Below are 27183 nucleotides of genomic sequence, written 5' to 3'. Positions count from 1 at the left end.
ACTGAGGCAGATTGAGGTGGGAATGAGGTGGCAGTCCTGAAAAGTTAGAATGGACTGTACAATTTCTACCTGCAAGTGGGGGGAGGGGAATGGCTATTTCTGAATGCTCACCTATATGGTAAAGACCCTGCAAGTGTCTGTGGGGAATTAGCATACCAGTGAGAAGGTTGGAGTCAAACCATTTTCTCTTGATACCATTCACTTGCAGGAAGGTTTTACCTGAGGGAACCTTCAAAAACCACATCTCTCTCCCCCCCCCCCCCTTCAGCCTGATGTGGTATGGACCACCTCAGGAAGATGCCAGCTCATTCAGCCACGTGTTCAGACTAGACCTTGGAGACATCTCAAAAACATATTCCTCAGAAATATTGCTTGTTTCCAGCGCCGCAACGATAAAGATTGGTAAAACGGCACATATAAAAGCACCCCCAAGAAGCAATCTTTGAAAACGAATTTACCAAATGGTGCCCAGGACATTTTTGGTGGAAGAGAGGAAAATGTACACAATGCACACAGGACGAGGGAGCTAGCCTCAGACATGGCGACGGCAGCACCCTCCTGACTTAATCCACGTAATGACATTGACCTTGAGTTTTTTTTGGGATGCAACATCTCACCTGCCCTCTTGGCTGAAGGAACAGTGCAAGATAGCAGCCACTGCCAGGGCAGGGAACAAGTTGTGATCTCCAAGGGATGTAGAGGTTCACCAGCTGGAGCTCATTCTGAGCAGACTGCATACCTGGAACTCAGGCATAGCCCCGAACGAGGTGGGTTCCTCCAAGAGGGAGGAGGAGGAAGCAAGAAGAGGGAAAAGCCAAACAGAAAAATAAAAATCACGAGATAGCTAGAAGAGGTTCTCTCTTTAAAAAGAAAAAAAGAAACCCTGAGATTAAATCAGCCTTAACCCATGACAAAAAATAAAAATGCATGACTGTGCAGCCTTCTAAACAAAGGGAGTGCATTAGCAAGACTTTATTCTCTTGGGAGAAAAGCCTTGTTTAGGAAAGTGGTCATTTTGAAGCAAAGAACAAGCGTACTTTTGAAACACATCATACCTTTCGGAATACAAAAGACTCTTCATTGTAAACTGGATTCAAACCATTATTCATCACCATCCGTGTTCGAAATTCTTTACGTATTGTATCGGTGGGCAGGCCGTACATATCCACTTCTACGTACGTCCCAATTTTTTTGTCTGATAAAAACTGGCCAGATATTACCTTGAAATGAAAGCATAGAGGTTTGTTTCTTCTAACATTCAAACCCATTTTATATCGTTCAATACAATTATAGACTGCTTATTCTTTTAAAAATGCTGAAGTGATGTACAAAAGATTAAAAATGATACAACAGGTAATAAAAAAAAGAGCATAAAACAAAACCACATAAATTCAGGTCGGTTTCTAAAATATAACTGGAAAATTGTTTAAAGTATTCTCTTTGCAGGTAGTTCAAAGACTGGAAGTTGAAAGGAAATCTCCAAGAACTTTAACTGAGGTGGCAGTCCTGTACATATATTTTGGGATTATGGCCTGCCAAACACTGAGACATTTACTTCAGAGTAAATGCACATGTGTTTGAACAGTGCCTTTAACTTTTAATGAAAACTGAGACGATGTATGTACTTATGTAACCCAAAAATCTTTGATAAAAACAATTTTTAAAAATACATTACAGAGACAGGAAAAAAACCCCTGAAACCATGGAGATTTACAGCACTTCAGTCAGATGAAAACTATAACTAACTACTGCAACTCACTGGGCAGGGGATATGTAGTCTGAGTCATACATACAGATATATATCTACATATATGCGCACTACCTGCCATAGGAATCAACTCCTAGAGGCTCACCCCCCAATATTTAATCAAGTTGGCACCCCATCTACCTGTGATTCATTCAGTTATAGTTATGTATTGGGTTTAACACATTTTATGTTACAAGGCGCGTTCTAACCAATTGTAGAAGCGTTGGTAGACGAACGTTCTAAAGGCAAGTAAGCGCATGCACTTTCAACTGCCAACTGCCAACGATCAGTTCATGCTTGGGATTATTATTGTGTTGTCCAGTCAGTTTGGTTCTTGTGTTCCTATGAGTGAGCTGTTGTCACTGACAAATGTTGACTAAACTTAGTTGAGGAACTTATACTGCCTTGGGCTTCTGACTTTTTCCGAACATTTAACAGTTATGAAATCAACGGATATACTGAGCTAATTGAAGGTAAGCTGGCTATACAGACTAATTTTAACAGCCTGTTTATGGGGACGTGGGTGATGCTGTGGTGTAAAACACTGAGCCTTGGGCTTGACAATCGGAAGGTCGGCGGTTCGAATCCCTGTGATGGGGTGAGCTCCCATTGCTCGGTCCTAGCTCTTGCCAACCTAGCAGTTCGAAAGCATCTCAACGTGCAAGTAGATGAACAGGTACTGCTCCAGCAGGAAGGTAAAGGGCGTTTCCGTGCACTGCGCTGCTTTCACCAGAAGCGGCTTATTCATGCTGGCCACATGAACTGGAAAAACTGCCTGTGGACAAACATCGGCTCCCTTGGCCAGTAAAGCGAGATGAGCGCTGCTATCCCAGCATCATTCACAACTGAACTTAACTCTGTCAGGGGTCCTTTACCTTTTTTAAATTTTACATACTATGGGATTTATGATACATTATTGAAGTAATCAACATTCTAACATGCTTCTTTGGGGGATTCTTATATTCTTTGTGTGTATGCACAAGTGCATGTAAGGGAGGTAAAAAAGATAAAGGACCCCTGGACAGTTAAGTCCAGTCAAAGGCGACTATGGGGTTGCGGCGTTCATCTCGCTTTCAGGTCGAGGGAGCCGGTGTTTGTTCACAGACAGCTTTCCGGGTCATGTGGCCAGCATGACTAAACCACTTCTGGTGCAATGGGACACCGTGACAGAAACCAGAGCGCATGGAAACACCATTTACCTTCCTGCCACAGTGGTACCTATTTATCTACTTGCACTGGTGTGCTTTTGAACTGCTAGGTTGGCAGAAGCTGGGGCAAAGCAACGGGAGCTCACCCCACTATGGGGATTTGAACCGCCGACCTTCCGATCGGCAAGCCCAAGCAGCTCAGTGGTTTAGACCACAGCCCCACCCGTGTTATGTTCAGTAGTTATTGCTATAAGGTTGCATTTATGACTTTGAAAGCTGCTTAGAAGTTTGAGAAAATCTAAAACAGCAAATAAGAAGAGTGGAAAATGAAGACTGCAATTTTTGACACTCTAGGGAGTAATCCTCCCTGGGCTTGCTTCTGATTAAACATGCATACCAGGGAATTATTAGATTAATTGTTCTCGCTAGTAAATCAGTTTGCAAAGGCAGCTTGGAGAGCTGACCACGTATAACAGCTTTTTAATTATGAGACCCAATTACTGTCATTTGTGCCTCATTGTAAATGCTCTTTGTGGCATCTGAATGAAGTTTCGCTCAAGCGCTCCAGGATCTACACTAACATCTGATGAACATGTAAGCATAATCCCACATCTGAAAAGCAACATCAGTTGGTATTCCACCTTCTCTCTTGTACCATCTGGGCTATGATACCGCCCTTGAATCTCTGAGGCAAAGGCTCTGGGACATACCATATAGCGATCTCCAATCTCAATCTCATGTTATCTGTGGCCCGATAGCAGTAGGAATTCATTATGGGTACAATTTCCAGATACCTGCATATCTTAGAAATCTGTCTGTACCAATTTATCAGTGTCTCTTTACCACAGCCAGATTAAATGTATTTCCATCAGAAGTGCTAAATGGCAAACTGAGAGGCATCCCTTATCAGAATAGGCTCTGTGTATGCTCTCAGGACGTCGATTGTATGAGGCATAGCCTACTGCATTGCAGACAATATGAGCAAGCTAGGGATCTATTGATTAAACCCCTTACTGGCAAATTGGCTGGGTAAATCTGAAGCCTACTATACTAAATATCTTCTGGACGACAAGTCTAATGATATCACAGTGGCCATGGCAAAGTTTCTTTTGATAGTCATACGTATCAAAGATCATCATACTTAAGACTAAACTAATATTGTCTCGGTCTTTCTCTCCCAGGCGGTTGTCTGTATGAATCTGCATTTTATCCTGAATCTATGTTATGGGTTTTTGGACCGCAATTAAGATGATTATTAATCCCATACCCTAGTCGTAACAAACAAAGCCCCGAACAGTTTTTCTTCTTAGAATTCTGAAAAGGCACTATTTAATGAGATCCGTCAGCTTGTCACCATCCAGTGGTAATGCTATGTTCACAGTTGCAGAATACATTTGATCTGCTGAGGTTCAACGTTAATGTTATATTAGGTTGGAATCAGAGAATCACAAGAGCTGTCCTCCAGAACATAATCCCTGACACCCCCTATAAAACTGCATCCAAGGACCCCCCAGAATGTCATGGGATGTGGCGCAATAGGATGCAAGGGGAGGAGATAATTAGGTGGAATCAGTACATGACAGCTTACATGAATGGAAGCCCACTCTCTCACCCAAAGCATCACTGCCCAGTTTTGGCCAATTTTGCCTCCCACGTCTAACTGCATTCCATTCTGGAGGTCTCTTGACTCTTAAACAGCTCAGGAGTGCAATACCTAAAGGTCTGCCTCTTTCCATATGAACCTACCCGGACCCTGAGATCATCTTCCGAGGCCCTCTTTCGTGGGAAAGTTCGCCTGGCGCCTTCATTATACACCTTTAGGCACCAGGCAAAAACATTCCTTTTTAACCAGGCGTTTGGCTGATCCATTGCAAATGCACCTCCTACCTGCACTGAACAAGTCGCTGCAATCACACCATCGACAGGCGTTTCAGAGAAAGGGTCAAAGGTTCGATCTGGGCGGCGCATAAAATCTGGTTTAAGAAGATACCTTCAAAAAAAAAAAAAGAAGGCATGTTTTTATAGGTGAAACTTCACATTGCTTTTATATCTTATTATTATAATTGTTGTTTCTAATTAGTAATAAGCTTTTAAAGTAAGTTTTCAGGATATGCATATAGAATCTATGAACATTTTATCCCCAGTTTGACCAGGACGGGAATTGTACTTTCCAAAAGGTTAATGACAGTTTTAAAGAAATCTTTTCTGATACACACCAAGAGAAAAAGGGTATTGCAAATGATGAAGTACAAAAGAAGAAGATAAGATTTGTTTAATACTATGTTCCACAAATCCCAAGCGTTCACATTTTCAGCAAGTTTCAGCTGATTAGATTAACTTGCATAAAGGACACGAAATTGAATCTGGCAAGATCTGGCTAGGAGCAAAAATCCCAGAGGATTTCTTACTTTCATCCATGGAAGTGCCCTATTTGCAAAACCCCCCAAACCTCACAAATGTACAAAGTCTTCTGCCAATGAGACTTGATTTTAAATAGAGGGTGCAAGATTGATTGATGAATGACGCAGCTATGTACCACAGTGGAATTTATATTGCACCCAAGAGCCTATTGCGTTTGAGTTTACAGTGGACGCTCAGGTTGCGAACGTGATCTGTCCGTGAAGCACATTTGCAACCCGCAGCGTCCACAACCCACAAGCGCCGCATCTACACATGCACAGGTTGCGATTTGGCACTTCTGCACATGTGCCAAAACCCAGAAGCAACCCGTTCCGGTACTTCTGGGTTTGGCGCGGTGCGCAACCCGAAATCACGCAACCCGAAGCGTCTGTAACCCGAGGTATGACTGTATTTGTAAGACAGTGGCGGCTCAAAACTGATGCAACTTTTTGGTAACTTCTGGAACTGCATGCAAATATTGTGGGTTGACTCTTACGGTGCTCATCCATTGACAGAAGGCTCCATGGATGCTTCTAATCCTGGAACAGGGAGACATTTTTCTCTGATTCCCCCCCCTCCCCCTGCAGCTTTCTGCAGATCTGCTTCAAACAGTTGGGGGACCACCAGAACAACTTGAGAGGTGCATGACTGCAGGAGGAAAAAGGGAGTAGGGAGAAATGGCCTTCCTCCCTGTTTGACTGATGGTAGCCTCTGGTTTTTTTATATGCCTGTTGTCTTTGTCCATGGAGTTCTCTTGGCAGGGATACTGGAGTGGCTTGCCGGTTCCTGCTCCAGGTGGATCACGTTTGGTCAAAACTCTCTACTACGACCTGTCCATCTTGGGTGGCCCTGCACAGCATAGCTCATAGCTTCTCTGAGTTATTCAAGCCCCTTCACCACGGCAAGGCAGACTCTTGAAAGTCCCACGGACTGCAAGAAGATCAAACCTATCCATTCTGAAGGAAATCAGCCCTGAGTGCTCACTGGAAGGACAGATCCTGAAGCTGAGGCTCCAATACTTTGGCCACCTCATGAGAAGAGAAGACTCCCTGGAAAAGACCCTGATGTTGGGAAAGATGGAGGACACAAGGAGAAGGGGATGACAGAGGACAAGATGGTTGGATAGTGTTCTCGAAGCTACCAGCATGAGTTTGACCAAACTGTGGAAGGCTGTGGAAGACAGGAGTGCCTGGCATGCTCTGGTCCATGGGGTCAAGAAGAGTCGGACACGACTAAACGACTAAACAACAACAACAGCCCCTGTCAGCAAAGGGATGCATCCTTGCAAATATTTATTATATTTGCCAGTTAAGCCCTGAACAATGACTGCTTAATATAAATATACTTTTTTTAAAGAAAGGAAGATAGTAGTACTCACAGTCCTTTTCTTAGGATTCATGTCAGCCTTTTCTCTCTTTCTCCTAACATGCAACACCCCCCCCCGCCACCCTCCCCCCCCCATTCAGACAACTCCAAAGGCAAGATAATTCAACATCAACTGATCATGTCTACAATAGGTTTTGATCATTAAATGTGTGAGAGTGTGCATGCATGCATAAGCAAAAGAGAAGTGAACTATTAGTAACTTGTCTGCAATCTGTTCTTTTTTGACAGAATTAGGAGTCGGGACTTATTCATATGTACACATAGGAGAGATTAAAAGAGAAAAATATATTTATTGCAAACATTGGCAAGTCCTCTGTAGCCTGTTCAGTCCCACCTTAGCCTACAGATGACCTGCAATCAGTGATTCTAAAAATCGGGAGCTCAAAATGCTTGTCTCCAAAAGGAAGCTCAACATGATGAGCTTTCAAATTCTTCTCTGGCTCAGATAAGAACCTACACTCTTGCCTCAGTGTAGGTAGGAGTATTTGTGCCGCCCCGGCTGTTCTTGGAGACGCTGATTTTTTTCACCTCCTATGCAATGCAATGCAGACACCAGTGGTGTTATGAGTGTGGCGGTTTGAATTTAGATCGCCTATGAAACGAGCTAAGTAATTTCCTGATTTTTTATTTTTAGTTTTTGAGAAGTGGCTCATCTTATTTATAAGGCAATCCAATGTGTATGATGCTGTAATTGACTTTATATCACTTAACTAGGCTGTGGTGATCAGGTTATGTCTATATAAACTAAAGTTATTGGCAGAGAATATTCCTCTTAACCAAATACATACTATATGGAAATTAACAACTGTGGAACAAAAAATGGAATGGTAGCCAAGAGGCTGATATTGATAAACTGGGAGAGTAAAAATATGATCTCCTTTAATCAGTGGATTGGTAATATGATAAGACTTGCAACCTACGAACAGACTTCTTACAGATATAGACTCTGCTTGGATAAATACAACTATATTTTGAATAAATTTATACAAAATGTAGTAGACTAGTATTAGGATAATAATATCAAATTTATAAAAGAATGTATGGGTTAGGGTATTTTTTGTATATATTCATATAATTCTTTTTTCCTTTACACAGTTCTGTGTTTTGTTTCCCCCCCTTCTTTTTGTATCACTTTACTGCTTTATATTTGATTTCCCCCCAATAAAATATCAATTAATAAATGCAAAAAGGGTTATATTTATATAACCTTAATGCACACAGTTTTTTAGATCGTTGCAGTGCAACATTCTATTGATCTTAAGCAATTCAACAGAAATGAGTTGAATCATAAACGTGCCTGTTACTGAACTATTCATATATTTACATGGCTCTGTTTGTTTGTTTGTTTGTTTTTGTTATAGCTCCTATTTATTCTTTTTAAAGCTTTTTTAAAAAATGGTTGTAACTCAATGCATTCCAAGAATATAATACATAGTATTAAAGAAAAACAGAGAAATACAAACCTGTTCCACTTTGTTTTAAATCTTTATTAGATATTTTGATTTTGTGGTGGCTCTAGGAAAAGTACCCTAAGGATTCTACTTCAATTATATTTTAAAATTCCAGCCTAAATCTGCTAGACAATGAATTGCTCTTTCATCATTGAGGATAATCTTTAGCACGAGTAACAGTGCAATCTTATACATGTCTACTGAGAAGCCCCATTGAGTTCAGTGTGATACTTATTCCCAGGTAGGAAGGTGTATATATAAGATTGCAGCCTAAATCTCCCTTCTGTACTGCTCTGATCCTCCTCCTGTTATTTATAGAGCATTATTCTAAGGTTCCTTAGCCTCTTTCTCCCAAGTCTGAAAAGGTCCAGATCTTTCAGCTCCCTTTCATAAAAAAAGAACAGAGAACCTCATCTCTACATCCTGTTTTTCATTTGTAGCACATAATTAAAAGTAACATAGCTCCACATAATGCTAATAGTTTAAATCGTTACTCACCCGCACGACCCATTATATTCAAATTTCCCCTGATTCAACTGCATTGCTAAATCTGTCAAGAGACAAAAATAGTTTAGCACCTTGTTCCTGAACAATACCAAGCTTGAACAGCCTTCTTAATCTAAGGGAAAGAATTTGTCCTTGATAGCCAGTTAAACTAAAATGCCTTACGTGTTCAGTGAAAATACTAAACTCTGAAATACAGGAACACTTAATGTGGCTTACAATGCTTTAGCAATGTAAAATACATTCACAGATTAGTTTTCCAAACTGCATCATGTCATGACAGTTGACATGGGAGCAATGAAGTGCAGCCCATGGAGAAGTTTCAATTTCTTGGATTCTTCTTTTTTAGAGCAGGATGTTTCATTTGATTCTGCTATGGTTAGATACAAAGTCTGCCTGAGTGGTGGTCCTCCTTCTCCTCTCCTCCTCCAACCTCCATTTAGATGTTTCTCTGTGTAGTGGATAGAAGCACCCAGCACTGATTATGCCAAAGTCCTGTGCTGGGTACTTGTAGCCACTCAGAAGCTGTGTATCTCTACAGTCTTGGCCTAGAAGCCTCCTCCATCAAGCAATGGTCGAAACTGATAGCTCTCCAGAGATAACCTTACAAGCCACTACGCTGGACCATTGAGATGGTAAGCATATTCTGGGCGCTGAAATCCCAATGGAGCACAAAAGACTATTTATGTATGCGACTATATAAAGTTCCTACCAGACAAGAATGGCAGATGAAGTTGATGGGACTCCAGTGGTGTCCAAACATTTTTCAAAGAGGGCCAAATTTGATGAAGCGAAGGGCCGTGAGGGCCAACCAAAGGGCCACCTTTTATTAAGATTGAAGTTGTTGAGCCTTTTTTATTTTTTTAGGGTTGAAGTTCAGCGATTGATTGATTGTGTGACTGCAGTATATTGTCTATTGCTTTCAATTTTTGGAACAATGGTCTTGTTAGATAGTAAAATCCATGTTAAATTGCTGTTTTAGGGGTTGTTTTTAAAAGTCTGGAATGGATTGATCCATTTTGCATTACTTTCTATGGGAAAGCGCGCCTTGGTTTTGAAACACTTTGGTTTCGGAACGGCCTCCCGGAACGGATTACCTTTGAGAACCAAGGTACCCCTGTACTATATAGGCTACAGCTTTGAGCCCCTACCACCACACAGATTAATCCTGCAATATAAAAGGACATGTAGAGACTTGCTTACTTTTTCGTTGTTTGATTGATTGCTCTTGATCTTATTGCCTGCCTGATTTGACACACATTCTCATATTTATCCATGCGACTGAATCCCCCAATAATGCCAGGAGCAAAGACTACAACATCTGCTGGAGAGTTACTGCCCAAGCTGTTTTTTTCTTTTTTTGAAATTTAGATACAGTAGCCCCGTCTGCCTACCTGGGGTCTGATAGTTGAGCGAGACCATCTGGCATCCAGCGTTCCAGAAAATTTGAGGCATGTAATTGCTAGAATCCACTCTTCCTCCCTTCGGGTAAATCCGACTCATTTGCCGTTTATTATAGCTGTGTTGGTTTGTTAAGGAAAATGGAATAACCAAGCAATGTATAGACTTAACGACCATTTGCTCACATTTTTGTTTTGGGTTTGTATTTATTTTTATGTACTAACATACAAGGCATTTCCCACAGACAACCATCTTGCTGTATTTTATTAAAGGACTGTGCATTGCTTAGGCACAAAGTAGCCTCCGCAGAGGTAATGACAAAACATTCCCATTATAGCTCTCTCAGTGCAAGGATACTTCACAAACTCAATTGCGTGTGTTTTCAAATAACCCAGACCAACAGACTCATTAAAAGAGGACATATTGTAGTGAATATTGCGTTCTAAAAAGAAAACAGGAAAAAAACCTTCTGTAAAGTTCTGAGAGTGGTAGGATTAGTACACGATCGATGCCCACTAGAATTTTAATAGTGAACAAGAGCATTGGAATAAAGGAAAAGGCAGGGTATAAACTGTCATGGTTTAAGTCTTTGAGGGCAGAAACTGGAAAGTGATGGAAAATTCTAGAAGATTCATTTCTGATGCAAATATTGTTTTGACTATTTCAAGGTCACGCTGAGCCAGGAGAAATAAATTCCTGCACTCAGCAAACTGCTCTCTTCCTCTCTCTTACTTTCGTTTGTACCTCATACGTCTGAAGTTTTCCCCCTGAAGTTTTTGTACCAAGCCTTTGCCTTTTAGTAAAAGTTTTTCTTTTGGACCTTTGACTCTGCATGGTCTTTTTTTATTTATTACAAGATGCTGTTCGTCATAAACATCTATATCTAAAGAAACAGAACGGCACATTAATAGTATTTGGATCATGATCATCAGCTATTCTCTAATCAAGGCTTCTTTTCTAAGCAATTGACAGGTTCAAAGCCAAAAAAAGGCATGGAACTTAGAAATAGTAGATATTACAAGCAAAACCCAGGCACTTATGCCAACCATATTTTAATGGACAGGAACAACCAGACAAAGGTACATCAATATATCTGCGATATGCAAGCATTTTAATTCACAGGGCTGTGTAGATTATCATACTTCTCGTAATCTGGTGCCTCCATGTGGACAACGGAAGAAATAAAATGAAAGGAAAATGTGATTTTAAGAGCCATACATGGGGGTTTTGTTAAGTAAGAGAAAGGAACTTGAGAGGCACAGTAAGGAGTAGGACAAATGTATTGTGGGACGCGGGTGGCGCTGTGGGTAAAACCTCAGCGCCTAGGACTTGCCGATCGCATGGTCGGCGGTTCGAATCCCCGCGGCGGGGTGAGCTCCCATCGTTCGGTCCCAGCTCCTGCCCACCTAGCAGTTCGAAAGCACCTTTAAGTGCAAGTAGATAAATAGGTACCGCTTTATAGCGGGAAGGTAAACGGCGTTTCCATGTGCTGCTCTGGTGCCGGTTCGCCGGAGCAGCGTCGTCACGCTGGCCACGTGACCCGGAAGTGTCTGTGGACAGCGCTGGCTCCCGGCCTCTAGAGTGAGATGAGCACACAACCCTAGAGTCTGTCAAGACTGGCCCGTACGGGCAGGGGTACCTTTACCTTTACCTTATATATATATTTTAAAAATAGTTACCTTCTGCTACATGGAAACCTTGAAACTTAACAGGCTGAGCGTAGTTGATCAACGTTGATAAGTACGGGTGTATATTTGTTGTGGCACCTACATATTTGTAAGAAGCCATCCATGCTTGCTCATCTTCTGCAGTTATGACACCCTGGAAGCATATTTAGAACAAACAGCATTTCTTTCTTTGTCCATGTGGGAAGAAGTTCAGACAGGATTTGGACAGAATTTCTAAAAGCGAGCACAAATGGAAAACAGCACAGAAGAGCCCTTCTCTAGCATCAGCGTATGGGCATAATGCTTAAATACAGTGAAGAAAGTCACTGGCAAGAAAGTCAAGAGTAAAAAACAAACAAACCCCAAATCCTCCTGTGATTATGTGACATTGTATGACCAATGTTACTAATTTTCATGTTATACCATCAGTGTTTTATAGAGCAACTTCAGAGGAGAGGTTCATATCTTGGCTCCATAGTGCTTACGATCTAAATTTTAGGTAGCTCTTGGAAGACGGAAGTGAAGAAAGATAAACAAATGGGGAAAGGGAATAAAAGGGGGCAAGGGTAACAGGGGATGAAAATACAGAGCAGTCTTTTGAAATCTTATATACGTAAGGCTGACAACTGATCTCTAATAGGACAGAAAGGAATAGTACCCCAATGAAGGAAAAACCTCACAGAACTTAGGGTATGGTTACCAGATTTTTTTCAATGAATCCAGGGACACTTTTTTTTTGTTTTGAAGCTGAGTAGCAACAGGCAGTCAGTAGTGGGGATGGTGAGGCCCTTCTTTCACACCTTGTGAAACATAAATGTGCAGAGTTTTTAAAAGACTGGGCAACGGTGACTCCCGAGCCTTCCCCAATCTCCTGCCCCCTTCCCCCTTTGTTTTGACAGATCAGGGGAAGCTCGGGAGTTGCGGGCGGGCGGCCATTGCCCAGGAGGGGTGCAAGGTGGGCGGTTTCTCTGCTAGGCATGGTGCAAAGCCCTTCTTTTGCACCCTGTGAAACATAAATGCGCAGTGTTTTTTTAAAAAACTGGGCAACAGCCACCCGCCCGCAACTCCCAAGCCTCCCCTGATCAGTCAAAACAATGGGGGCAGGAGATCTTTTACTGTTGGACGTCCCCAGTTCCCCTTTGGCAGTGGCGGCGGCAGCTGCAGTCAGCAGCCCGGAGTCAGCCTGGTAGTGCAGTTGGCTCTGGCTGGCTTCAGGAGCTGCTCGCTGCCATAGTGTCCGCCATTTTTCCTTGCCAGAAGTTCCAGCAAGGAAGAATGGCGGGTGCCATGGCAGTGGACAGCGAGCAGCGAGCAGCTCCTGAAGCCAGTCAGAGCCAATTGGCTCCGGGCTGCTGAGGCTGCCACTGTCATGTTTCCCAGGGACAGATTTGCAAATCTGGGGACATTCCGGGGACGGAATTTGTCCGGGGACAGATTTGAAAATCCGGGGACTGTCCCCGGGAACTGGGGACATCTGGTAACCCTAACTTAGGGACAGGAGAGACTGAAAGCAGGATCAGGCTACAGAGTATGTGTGTCTGTTTTCTTAAGATTCAGGTTGGTGGGAAATCCACTTTGGGCGGATTATATTTAACCAGCTCTTATGGCACCAAGGCCATACAGCTCCTGCACAACATCCCATCTCAAACTCTTGACTTGGAATAACGGTCATATGAGTGATGACGACAATCTCTGTTCTGTGTGGGGCTCTTCAGTGCATTTAATACCCACCTACAAGACGATGCCACAGTTGCATGTGTCAAAATGGCCACCCCAACACTGGCAGACACCCTCATTCTCTTCCCCTGATGTCAACAAAGGGCTGGCGTTTGTGGTTTTTATGCCTGTGTATGGACTCCATTTCTTAACTGCTTTAATGTGGAGGGAGTTAGGGATAGAGCTATATCCTGGCATCGTGCCACCCTGAAAGCTGGGAAGGGTCAGCACTATTTAAAGTTGTGTTTGCCAGCAAAAACAATGCAGTTGGGGAACTCCGACCGCAGGATAGCTCAGCTGGTTAGAGCATGGCGCTGATAATGCTAAGGTTGCAGGTTTGATCCCCATGCGGGACAGCTGCATATTCCTGCATTGCAGAGGGTTGAACTAGATGATTCCCTTCCAGCTCTACAATTCTGTGATTCTATTTTTTGTGCCTCCACATCCTCGGGGGCTGCTAAGGGGGTGGGAGGGAATTGGCCTCCCATTCCGTCTAAGACAGATGGTGAAAAAATGGTGAAACGTCTTGATCAGAACAAGAACTACAGGCAGTAATAAAGAAAAACACCAATGCAGCACTAATAATAATAATAATAATAATAATAATAATAATAATAATAATATAATAATATTTATACCCCACCCTGCCCAGCCAGGACTGGGCTCAGGGTGGCTAACATCATAATATATAATACGTTAAAAACGTAGGGTGAAACAATCAATTAAAATACAGCTTAAAATCAGATTAAGATCAAAATAAAATCCGATGGCAACCCATGAATTATAACTATAGGGGTTGGGGACATTAAGTGCTCCCCAGGCCCAACTGTTTGTGCTGGTCTTATATGGTCTGGTCAGAAGAGTTAGGAAGGCCACTTACACTTAAGTACTGCATGAAAGGTGTGACCCTTCCATATGATGGCATGAAAAAACATGGGATTCTTTCTCCTCCAACCATGAAAGAATAGGAAAAGGGATTGCCTACATATCTGAGGAAGCTCTCACCCAGAAAACACCCAGTAGCTCTGTTTCAAAACAATACACAACCTTCAAGCCTCATGCATGCATTAATTGGATTCAAATAACCATGGACAGAAGGAAGACAGCCTCCAGCACCTCTAACAGATAGGTTTTTACAGAAGAGTTTGTGGTTTTACTTGTTCCAGAGCTTGCACAAGCAGAATGAAACCCTGTGGTTTTGTTTTAACTTTTCTCATGCAATTCTATGGGGTGAGGTGAAGAACAGCCTTCTTAGCATAGCTGTCAACTTTTCTCTTTTCTTGGGAGGAATCCTATTCGGAATAAGGGAATTTCCCTTTAAAAAAGGGAAACATTGACAGCTATGCTTCTGAGTGGAAGAGGCCTTCTGCATGTGGAATTCTGTGTTTTATTTCTTGCAAACCACTCACAAATAAATACTTATAAGTATTATTTCTATGATTCATAAATGGTTTTTTTAAAAAAATAATTTAAATAAAAAACCAATTTCACTGACTATTGATTAACAGTTGAAAACTGAAGGCTCCATCAACAACTTGAGTTTGACTAGAGACCGGTCCATTTTGCAATCCGGGAACTGCAGAAATCTTGGAGGACCCCCCCCCTCCCCACCAACCCCCGTTACCACTGAACTGTTACGTAAGCTGCCTGTTACCAAACAATACTAATTACAAGTGACTACTTAGATTCAGCAGCTATTTTCATTTCATAAGCTCCTGAGATACAGGCTGTTTTTAAGGTTAGAACAAGCAGCAAATGCTTTTTCATCCACCCCACCCACACAGAGATCCAGTCCATCCCCAATAATGTCCATTACACCGTCATCTTCCAATAAATTGGAGTAAATTTCACAGCAGATTGCAGTTTGCCACTGAATATCTTCTCAGTAGCCAAGATCCATTAAATGAACTGCACAGAGAATTTGTACCCAACGTTAGGAAAAGGACTACAAAATGTGTGTTGCTGTTTCAGCGGGGTAATATAGACAGAACAGATATAAGTCCATTGAAGTCTGTTCAGAAGCCCATACTCTTCCAAGTAAGCAAAATATGCAAAGAAAGCTTTCGAATCTAATATTTCTGCTGTCTGAAAACCAGACATCAAATGTATGCATCCCCATTTGAAATAAAATCAGGGGTACACAGGAGCAAAAGCTGCGCCACGGCTTTTCTTACTGAACTAAACTGATGGTTATGGCATAATAGCAGGCTGTTTTCGGACCTCAAAGTTTTGCAAGACCAAACTCTGCTACGTAAACAGCCGAAAACCCCATAAAGGACGGGGCAAGCTGTAGGCCTAGGAATCAGAAGAACCTTGATAGTAGGGAAATGGGGAGAAGAGGAATGGGGGAAAGAGGTTCAAGCGAAGCATTTCTAGAAGAAAGTTTAACATGCAACCCCCCCCCAACTCCCCCCAAAATAAAAAGGAAGAGAAAGCCAGAGGAGGATATGAAGAGATGAGAAAGAAGCAAAGAGTGGTTTATCGCTCTCCAATGAGCTATGTAAACATCTGCATTAAGCTAAGATAGAGGAGACATGCAGGCAATCCAGCATTCAACTATCCTACCAGAGAACTGAATTTGCTATGCACTACAAGGAAAGAGCCACCATCAAAATCAGAAACTATTCCTGAGGAATAGCTAAATAAAGAGAATAGTTAAATAATGCAGGAAGTTAAAGAATGCATTCTACAAAGCAGCTTTGTTAGATGCAGAGAAATAAAAAGTTGGAAAGCTATAAAATATCCCAAGGATCACCTTTTTATTGTTTTCTTGTTCAGAATCGTCCACAGCCTAAGGAAAAAATACATATATTATCCAAAGAAGTTGCAGTATGACACTCATATCTCAAAGGCAGAGAAAGCAGGAAGCAAGAGAAAGCGCTAGGCATATTTCTTCAATACGGCGCCGACCCAGCTCCAAAAATTCCAGGATGAAAGTGATTATATTGACCCATTTCAGACTGACTTCAGACCAGGTTTGGGGAGTCCAAACTGTATGCTGGGAGCTGGAAAGGGTGGTATATGCTGTTAGCTCTGCTTTCAGCACCACCATGTCAGCTGTCCTCGTTGTCTTATGGTGGGATGAGGCATTTTCTACGGCAGCCCCCTTATGTGGAACTTCCTATCCCAAGAGTTTCTGCCATTTCCTTTTTTATTTAAATTCTGCTTATGGCCAAATACTTTTCTTTTTCATCAAGCCTTTGATTCGGTTGCTATCCACTGATTGTGGCTTCATGCAGGGTTTTTTTTAATGCTGTTTTTAGTCTGGAGGTTTGCTTGGTATTTACTTGGTTATTTTAAAGATTCAATCATTGACATTTATTTATTTATTTATTTAACTTTGGTTGTTTATTACATCTCATTAGCTCTGTCAAACATCTCCACTGGAGGAGAAAAGTGGAACAGAAATGTTAGTACTCACTGTTAAGAACAAATTCAATACATCATTTCTGTTGGATCTATGTGTAAATCGTGGCTGCTGTTTAACTGTAAAATGTTCTCAATGTGGGGAAGGAAAGGCTCCCTGTACCAAGGTGGGTGTTGGACAGGGATTCTGATACGTAATTGAAACAGTTGGCAGAAACAAAAGTGAACTGAAGCTCTTATCTGACCAAACAGATTCTACAGCTGTTTGAAGCACATTCTGGATAAATGTATCAGACAGAGACCTGCAATTCCGCCCCTAATACTGAAAAACCATGACTAAGATCCAAAACAATGGCTAATATCCATTGCATAGTTGATTATTGGAGGAGCAAAGAAGCCAATCCAGATCTCAATCCAGGACAGCCTACTAAGTGGCCACTTGGTTCATTAAGTAACTACCTTCACCCTAGTCTATGAGGAGTTAGATGCAACGTGGATACCCAGAGGAGGCAAAGAGACAGCACATAGGGTATTATCATTTCTCAATTAGCAAATTCTAGTCCAGAGACTTTAAAAAGTTATCATTATTGGGAAGAATATTGGTAATCAAAAGGAATGTACTGCGAAAATGTTATTTTTATTCCAATCAATACCCTTAATCAGCATCGCAGGAGACTTCAGAAAGTGGCAAAAATATATTATTAGATTTATCTGGCAGGGGGGAAATCCAAGAATAAAATATAAATTGTTGATAGATTCTAAAGATAAAGGTGGATTCTCCCTGCCAGATTTAAGATTATATTATGAAGCATCCTGCTTATGATGGCTAAGGGAATGGATATTATTTAAAAATACTGATGTTTTAGACTTCGAAGGTCATGACAATAGATATGGTTGGCATGCCTATTTGTGGTACGAGAAGGTTAAAGTACATAGAGCTTTCCTTAATCATGTAGTAAGAAAATCGGTTTATGAAGTATGGGGAAAATATAAAAAATTATTAGAACAAAAAACACCATGGTGACTTTCCCTACTGGAAGCGATATCTTTAAAAAAATTGAATATGAGAAATGACTGGGCAACACACAAAGAACTGTTGATAGAAGTAGAATATCAACTAAAATTAAAGAAGTTTGAGGACATAAGAGGAATTATTAACTGATTGGTTACAATACCATCAACCAAATGATATATTTAAGAGGCACAAAAAAAAGATTTTCTTAATGAAACCTCTAAATCCGAAAAAGAGCTGTTAATAAACAAGACTAAATTGCTTTCAAAAATGTATAAATTAGTATTACAATGGCATACAAAAGATGAACAGGTTAAATCAGTTATGATACACTAAGCGAGGGATTTTGGATATAATATACAATTTACAGCATGGGAGAAGCTATGGAACAGGGATTTGAAGTTCACAGCATGTTATACCTTGAAAGAAAATTATATAAAAATGATGTATCATTGATATTTAACAACCTAGCAGTTTGAAAGCACGTCAAAGTGCAAGTAGATAAATAGGTACCACTCCAGCGGGAAGGTAAACGGCATTTCCGTGTGCTGCTCTGGTTCACCAGAAGCGGCTAAGTCATGCTGGCCACATAACCTGGAAGCTGTACGCCGGCTCCCTCGGCCAGTAAAGCGAGATGGGCGCTGCAATCCCAGAGTCGTCCACAACTGGACCTAATGGTCAAGGGTCCCTTTACCTTTAAACTAGCTTAAAATGTACAAAACAAGGTCAATACATGCTGGAAACATAAGGAAAAAGAAGGCACCTTCTATCATATGTGGTGGACATGTAAGGTAGTAAAAGAATTCTGGGAGATGATATACAATGAACTGAAAAAATGTTTAAAATAACCTTTTATATTAAAAAAAAAAACACTGAAGCTTTTCTTTTAGGAATTCCAGGGGTCAAAATTCAAATGGATCAGAAAAGACTATTTCTGTATGCAACCAGGGCTGCACAGATGTTAATGGCACAGAGATGGAAAGAAGATAAAGTCCCGACCAGAGAAGAATGGTAGATTAAGTTGATGGACTATGCTGAATTGGCAAAAATGACTGGAAGAATCAGAAACCAGGAAGACCAAAACTTTAATAAGGAATGGGGGAAATATATAATTTATCTTAAAAACCACTGTGAACAATTAAAATCATTAGTAGGATTGGCATAACACTTGTAGTTCAATGTTGAATTTTGAGTATAATGGAGATTTAAAAGATTTGGATTAATAAAAAAGATGCAGGAGGAAAAAGTTAATATAAGGACCCACAAAGGGAAGGAGGGAAGTTCAGCAGATTCTTTGGAATTCTCTTTTTCTGTTGGTTGTTGTATTATTGTTTGTAAATTTCTAAAATCTGAAAAACTAAATAATTGCTTTTTTAAAAAAAATTGGCACAGTAAGAGGGCTTCTATTGGTGCAACTGCCTGGATCAAGGTTAGAAGATAGGCTGGGTAAGAAGAAAAGTGCTGCAATAACAGCAGCAAAATAGTTCAAATTAGAATCTTTTCCTTGGACATGCAGGGTTTGATGTTTCTGCTGACCTGGAACATTGTGCCTTTTAAAAAGAGCCATTTGGTACTTGGGGCAGAAGAATACCAAATAGGAACAATGTCTCCCTTTTCAGCCTGTTCTCATGATCTACTGGTATCATTTCATACTGGCCCCTTCAGATGTGCGCTTCCTGTTACTCTTCAGACCTATAGTTCGTTCTTGTTCATATTAGCAATGATTTACCATTGGGACGCAGGTGGCGCTGTGGGTTAAACCACAGAGCCTAGGACTTGCCGATCAGAAGATCGGCGGTTCAAATCCCCACGACGGGGTGAGCTCCCGTTGCTCGGTCCCTGCTCCTGCCAACCTAGCAGTTCGAAAGCACGTCAAAGTGCAAGTAGATAAATAGGTATCGCTCCAGCGGGAAGGTAAACGTTGTTTCCGTGCGCTGCTCTGGTTCTCCAGAAGCAGTTTAGTCATGCTGGCCACATGACCCGGAAGCTGTACACTGGCTCCCTTGGCCAATAAAGCGAGATGAGCGCCGCAACCCCAGAGTTGGTCACGACTGGACCTAATAGTCAGGGGTCCCTTTACCTTTACCTTACCATTGGAAGCATTCAGCAGGAACCATACAGGCAAATAAAAGAAGTTTTCTAGACTTTCAGCAAGGAATAGAGTCAGGCCCTTTCTTTGTGACTTTGACCAAAATCATATGTTCGTTCTACCTACAATTAATAAGCACCGGGACCCCATTCTACTGGACATGTCAACAAATGAGAAGTTGTCCAATTAAAACGTATGCGAGGAAAGCTATCCCACCTTTTTCACATTGTTGGCCACTGATTCTTTTTGGCTCAAGTCGTCTGCAGACAGCTCACTTCCAAATTTGTATTCTGGATGGGCTTCTTCTTCCTGGTCAGCTACACAAAAACGCAAGCAGAAAACACTGAAAGACGACTAAAATGCTGAAAGAGCCAAGAAGTAAAGCAGAGGCTTTAAAAAAGCAACATGAAAGCATCTAAGAAGCTTCACTAGTTTTCTAAAAGAAAGTTACATTTCAGGAACTACAGCGCTGCAATACAGTGGAACCTTGGATCTCGAATGGCCTAGTTGACAAACAAATCAACTCCTGAACGCCGAAAACCCAGGCGTAAGTGTTCCGGTTTTCAAACGTTTTTTGGAAGCTGAACATGTGACGTGGATTCTACTTGAGTGCAGGAAGCTCCTGCAATCAATCGGAAGCGTGCCTTGGTTTTCAAACATTTCGGAAGTCAAATGGACTTCCGGAATGGATTCGGTTCGAGAACCAAGGTACTACTGTAGTTAAACTACTGTATGGCTTCACATCTACATAGATAAAGGTACCCTATGCCTGGTAACTCTTCCCCTAGTGACTTGACAATTCCCCATTATCTGCTCTGTTCATCCAGGCCTGTGGACCACCATAGGATCAGTCCACCATATTATCAGTCCATGACTAATGTTTTTATGAACTCCTTGGACTTCTTGCACATATCTTTGGAATCCAGAGCTCAAATATAAAACTAAGGACATTTATGCTGGAAGTGAATGTTTTCTTAAAGCAGGGGTTATCAATCTGGTCCTTACCGCCCACTAGTGGGTGTTTCAGGATTCTAGATGGGCAGTAGGGGGTCCTATGGCACAAGCTGAATCCTCCTTCCACCAAGCAGCGGTGGGCGGTAAGGAAACTTTACCATCAAGAAAGATGCATTAGTGGGCGGTAGAAGATTAAAGCTGTCATCTAAAGCTATACCTCTCAAATGGTTTATCAGCCAAGCTATTGTAATAATCAGTTAGAGGAGCTGAAAGGAGAGTGATTTTGAGAGCCACCTTACCACTTTCTATCTCTTCTTCGTTATCATCTTCCAAGATACTAACAGGAGCAGCTGTTTCACCAGCTTCCATCATACTTTTCAAAGTTTCAAGCTGTTCTATTTAAAACAAACAGGCACACACACACATACACACAGAAAGGCAAAATATATTTCGTAAATAAAAATACAGTCATACCTCGGGTTAAAGACGCTTTGGGTTAAATCTTTTCAGGTTGCGTCCCGCGGCAACCCAAAATGAAATTCACCACCCCATTGAGACTAATAATTAAAGAACTATCCTTCATTCAGAAAAAGAGATATTTTGTAAAAGCATAAGGTACATTGAAAAGGAAAAAAGCACTATGACGACATAGCAATTCAGCAATGCTTTAGAACAGGGTTTCCCAAACTTGTTTTTGGACTACAATTCCCATTATTCCTGACCTCTGGTCCTGCTAGCTAGAGATGAAAACAGCTGGAAAAACCCTGTTTTTTGAAGAGACTGTTACTGCAGTGCTTCATGAAAAACAACAGAACAGTAAAACAGAAAGTCTATTTCGGGCTGAGAAAATACTAAAGGTGGCTGTGATCGTATAGTGGTTAGTACTCTGCGTTGTGAGAAAATACTAAAGGTAACTGAGACAATTTAGACAAGAGACTACAATGCTGGTGTTCTTGTGAGGCCTGCACTTCAATACTTTTAATAGCCCTTTACTTACTTTTTTCCACTTCAGTTTTCAACCTTTTGTTTTTAATCAGGATTTTTCTTTTGAGATCATTGGGGGAAGGCAGGGGTCTTCCCGGTTCGAGCTGCAACCAAGAAAAGAGGCATAATTAGGAAAAGAACACAAACATTTACAATTCATATTGGCAAAAACTGCACAGAACCTGCCTGCAGCCTTAAAATCCAAACAAACACACACAGGAGGGGAAGACGATGCTAAGGGACAAATTAAGACAAACAGAAAGAGACACAGTGAATTAAATAACTCGGTTACAGTACAATCCTGTAGGTGTCTACTGAGAAGCAAGTCCCTTTGAGATCAATTGAACTTACTCTTAGGTAAGTGGATATAGGACTGCAGCTTTAATTGGACAAAAGCCTTGGGAAAAGAGATATATGTCTTAAGATGCTTCCTTAAAGGGAATGGTCATAAATATGTCCTGATATACAAAAAGGTTTCCTATATTCTTGGCTAGGCTCTTACGAATATCTAGGACCAACGAATACTAAAGATAAGATGCCGACAAAAGAAAATGGAGGCTGATAGGCACATGAAGCATTTCATATAGCTAAAAGAGTGCATCACAGGAAGGCAGGAGTATGCTAATAAATTAAGGCCGAAAAGTCAACAGGATTAATAGATATTCTCAGGGCACTTCATTATGGACACCCTTCAAACCCAGAGATCTATGGATATACAGTGGTAGAAGAAGAAGAAGAAGAAGAGTTTTTGATTTGATATCCCGCTTTATCACTACCTGAAGGAATCTCAAAGCGGCTCACATTCTCCTTTCCCTTCCTCCCCCACAACAAACACTCTGTGAGGTGAGTGGGGCTGAGAGACTTCAGAGAAGTGTGACTGGCCCAAGGTCACCCAGCAGCTGCATGTGGAGGAGCGGAGACGAGAACCCGGTTCCCCAGATTACGAGTCTGCTGCTCTTAACCACTACACCACACTGGTAATTCTACTTACGTTCACCTCTGGTTACATATCCTTCGGGATACGTGCGCAGCAAACCCGGAAGTATTTTTCCGGGTTTCGCTGCACGCGCATGTGCAGAAGAGCTCTATGCACGCATGTGCAGAAGCGCTAAACCACACCGCAGAAGCGGCACCTCCGGATATGCACACCTCACGATCCTACCAGAGTTCCAGAATGGATCCCGTGCGCAACCGGAGGTACCACTGTACGTAACTTTTGTCACCAAAGTTTTCGTTGATTTTTACAAGAAGATGTAAAGAAAACAGTTGGAAGGTACCTACTGGATGAGTTTCCAGCGGCTGCTTTAATAGAAGGTCTCCAAACAGATCTTCACAGTATTTTGACATTTTGTATTGTTGATATTTGCTGGGAAACAATATAGTGGGTTTTTTATATATATATAAACACAAAGCACTGTTATGAATCAAAATACAACAGAGTATGGAGACTATTCTTTTTCTCTTTCTCTCCTTCTGTCTGCTTATTCCACAACTGAAAGTTATTAGAGCAAAATACATTAACCATGAATAAAAGATTAGCATAAAACCAAATACAATTGGAAAATTGATTTAAAACGATTATATGAAAGTGGCTTCCAAGTGTATTAAAGCTATTGTGTCACAGTTTAAAACCCCAAAAAGGCAAATGTGACTCCTATCTGTAATTAAAGCAAGTGCCGTACTCAATGTGACCTTGAATTAAACTTAAGCCAATTGCCTTAAAAAGCTGTCATGTACAACTGTTGCCCTACTTTAAACTTTGCCACAATTTATCTCTCAGCTCATCATGGAAATATGCAAGAGGAATAATCCTTCATAAAATATGTACCTGCAGTGATTTTCAAAGGACAGGATGACAGGATAATCAGATGTTACAAATGCTGTTTCCTTAATGGCTTGAATCACATCCTTTAAATGAGCAAAAAAGTTACATGTGAGAAAACCAATTCAATTGCAATCAGGAACATAATAAAGAAATTGGAAAGATGCTGCGTTTTAAGACAACCCCAGATGCTAAAATAGCTTCACATTGATCTTTTCAGTGTTGACTTGTTCAATAAAATTTCCCAAACTTGGGTCTCCAGCTGTTTTTGGACTACAACGCATCCCTAGCTAGCAAGACCAGTGGTTAGGGATGATGGGAGTTGTAGTCCCAAAACAGCTGGAGACCCAAGTTTGGGAAACACTGAATTAAACTGAAGAGCAGGTTTCTCAAAGTTCTCCCTGTAGCTGAAGGAAGTTAACTGTGTCAATAAATGGCACATCTTCACTAATGCTTTGATCCATGCAGACCACTCTATGCAATCTATTGCTACATGCAGGACCTTGCGCAACATAAATCATACCCATTCCCTTTGCAATGATTTGTTGTTTAGTCGTTTAGTCATTTAGTTGTGTCCGACTCTTCGTGACCCCATGGACCAGAGCATGCCAGGCACTCCTGTCTTCCACTGCCTCCCTCAGTTTGGTCAAACTCATGTTAGTAGCTTCGAGAACACTGTCCAACCATCTCGTCCTGTTGTCCCCTTCTTCTTGTGCCCTCCATCTTTCCCAACATCAGGGTCTTTTCCAGGGAGTCTTCTCTTCTCATGAGGTGGCCAAAGTATTGGAGCCTCAGCGTCATGATCTGTCCTTCCAGTGAGCACTCAGGGCTGATTTCCTTCCGAATGGATACGTTTGATCTTCTTGCAGTCCATGGGACTCTCAAGAGTCTCCTCCAGCACCATAATTCAAAAGCATCAATTCTTTGGCGATCAGCCTTCTTTATGGTCCAGCTCTCACTTCCATACGTCACTGCTGGGAAAACCATAGCTTTAACTATACGGACCTTTGTTGGCAAGGTGCGTATAGTTAAATCTATGGTTTTCCCAGTAGTGATGTAAGAAAGGAGAATTATAAAGCTCAACAGAGCCAGAATAAATTGTTCTCCATGAAGCGTGGAAGGATTCAAATGAATGCTGCTGTACAGAAGCATTTTAGTGGTCAATCATAAGCAAGCTATAGTATAACAGAGGGGGAAAGAGTGAGCTCTTTATATGCTCTTTCCATACTTGGGCAGAACTGCAACATTACATATTAGAAGGAGTTTACACAACTTGCAACTGAATTCCTGGCAAACCAAGAAAATTATTGTACTAACTGACCTGTGGTTGGCCTTTAAATACATTACAGGTGATGTTTACCTTGAAAAGAATGTCTGTACACATTGCCTTTCCATGAGTTATTATCGGTTCCTGGTCTTCACCTTTGCCATCCCAGCAATCAAGTTCAACACACCTGCAAACCAATGAGAAATAAGTACTGAATCCCCTTTCCGTTGCTAAAGCAGTTAAGTAAAATATTTTAAAGTGACAGAATTCCTTTCAAACTATCTGCCATAGCGACAACAGTGGCTACTTTGAATGCATTTTATATGTGCATAAGCCATACGAGAGAACATGATTCAGTATTTTGACCTTTTTTTAACCTTGATTTGAACTGACCATTGAATGCTATGGTTGTGAGGAGCACCTGCATGCTGGAGTTTGGTTGTGTGTACACAAGTGGCATGTCTTTGGTACAATGGCCCCACTCCCCTCCTGCTTATGGAGCCCCTTCTTGCATGTGGCGCATGAAGGAGACATTGTTTTCAGACATTGGACATGCACAGTGAGTGTACATGTGGTTAAGGGTGGGATCTAAATTCTATCAAATCAAAATAAAATCAGCCTCTCTGCAACGAATTCAAATAAGAATTATATAAATAAATATGAAAGCAGATTAATTTAGATACAGTATAAGAAAATAGCTCTCAAATGCAGGTGGCTCCGATATACCGTATTTTTTGCTCTATAACACTCACTTTTTCCCTCCTAAAAGGTAAGGGAAAATGTGTGTACGTCTTATGGAGCGAATGCAGGCTGTGCAGCTATCACGGAAGCCAGAACAGCAAGAGGGATCACTGCTTTCGCTGCGCAGTGATCCCTCTTGCTGTTCTGGCTTCTGAGATTCAGAGTATTTTTTTTTCTTGTTTTCCTCCTCCCAAAACTAGATGCGTCTTATGGTCTGGTGCGTCTTATGGTGCAAAAAATACGTGTAATTAACATTTTCCTTTGCTGCAGTCAAAAGCAAATGCAGTCAGATGGCAGAACCAAACCCTACTTTGCTCATCATGTCATTTATTTAAAGGCATGACTGCAAATTTCCACAAGTTCTCCGACGAGTGAAATATTCCTTTCAATATTTAAATCAGTTTGTTGTATATGTATATTTGTGTGTCATACATGCAATATACTGAGTCACATGTAGTAGTGAATCAGATGCATCTAACTAGTTTTTATAGTATAACATCTCTCTAAAATATTCATTTGAATAATTGTGTACAGCTGAAAACTCTGGGAGCCTTGAGATTAATTAAACGGTGTAAATAGGTTTGGAGGGATGCAATAATGGAATACTGAACGGTATAGTTTGTGTAAAATATGAAGGGATTTAGGAGATGTAAAATGAACCATGGAAAAAGGAGAAGGCAAGTCATTGATATCTTATGTAAAATGAGTATCTTAAACAGAAAGCTTAATAAAAATTATATACAAAAAATAATAATATTCATTTAAACCACCAGTGTGAATGTCCGACCTGCATCCGGCTAAGAGGACTTGTCTATACATCTCCACAGATGATTTCCCACCAAACTGTCTTCCAGTGAGATACGTGTTGTGGGAGGAGCTAATGAAGTAGTGAGCCAAGGGTTGTTCCATTTCTTGGTATAGTTCTAAACGGTCCAGGAAAACAGGGGCATTCTCATCGGACATCAAGTACCGGCAAAACCCATCACTTGACATGAGACCTGAACACATGAAAACGTAACATTATGGATTCTGTGCATTCATGCTGAGATTTAAAACACACATGAAAAACGCTGCAGATTAAAATCAGGGGGCGTGGGGGCAGTCCAGGGAGACTTTCAAAGCCTCTTCCAAGATGGGGTATTTAAAAGTGGGATATGGGGGCAGACATGCAAAAGGTCAATTCTTTGTCCAGGGCAGCTGTCTACCAGCTCCATCTGGTACGCAGGCTGAGACCCTACCTGCCCGCAGACTGTCTTGCTGGAGTGGTGCATGCTCTAGTTATCTCCTGCTTGGACTACTGCAGTGGTCTACGTGGCACTACCTTTGAAGGTGACCCAGAAACTACAACTAATCCAGAATGTGGCAGCTACACTGGTGACTGGGAGTGGCCACTGAGACTATATAGCACTAGTCCTGAAAGATCTACATTGGCTCCCAGTACATTTTCGAGCACAATTCAAAGCGTTGGTGCTGATCTTTAAAGCCCTAGACGGCCTCGGCCCAGTATACTTGAAGGAGCATCTCCACC

General features: G+C 41.4%; 1 protein-coding gene and 1 long non-coding RNA gene across 16 annotated transcripts in view; one reads left to right on the top strand and one right to left on the bottom strand.

Annotated features, from left to right (window-relative positions):
- The window catches only part of PLCB4 (phospholipase C beta 4), a 235918-nt gene that overhangs the window by 26133 nt on the left and 182602 nt on the right, over window positions 1–27183 (bottom strand). For 13 of the 15 annotated variants that reach the window (XM_080998990.1, XM_080998985.1, XM_080998992.1 and 10 more), the window contains 14 exons: window positions 26443–26653; window positions 25008–25101; window positions 23654–23733; window positions 23107–23191; window positions 21839–21929; window positions 21141–21236; window positions 20104–20204; window positions 16176–16211; window positions 11717–11858; window positions 10395–10479; window positions 10031–10155; window positions 8631–8682; window positions 4783–4885; window positions 1056–1220 (listed from right to left, as the gene is read on the bottom strand). In XM_080998990.1, coding sequence (XP_080855116.1) covers window positions 1056–1220; window positions 4783–4885; window positions 8631–8682; window positions 10031–10155; window positions 10395–10479; window positions 11717–11858; window positions 16176–16211; window positions 20104–20204; window positions 21141–21236; window positions 21839–21929; window positions 23107–23191; window positions 23654–23733; window positions 25008–25101; window positions 26443–26653 — 1466 coding nt within the window. The remainder of the gene's footprint in view (window positions 1–1055; window positions 1221–4782; window positions 4886–8630; window positions 8683–10030; window positions 10156–10394; window positions 10480–11716; window positions 11859–16175; window positions 16212–20103; window positions 20205–21140; window positions 21237–21838; window positions 21930–23106; window positions 23192–23653; window positions 23734–25007; window positions 25102–26442; window positions 26654–27183) is intronic. The other 2 variants (XM_080998986.1, XM_080998984.1) reach the window with 1 other exon arrangement.
- LOC308473674 lies at window positions 1789–18965 on the top strand. Its single transcript, XR_013984177.1, has 3 exons — window positions 1789–2220; window positions 10008–10124; window positions 16199–18965. It is a non-coding gene; the product is annotated as an uncharacterized lncRNA (long non-coding RNA).

This window comes from Podarcis pityusensis (genome assembly GCF_964106645.2).
Source record: "Podarcis pityusensis genome assembly, chromosome: 3".
NCBI lineage: Eukaryota > Metazoa > Chordata > Lepidosauria > Squamata > Lacertidae > Podarcis > Podarcis pityusensis.
This window is presented reverse-complemented; position numbering and strand designations above follow the sequence as displayed.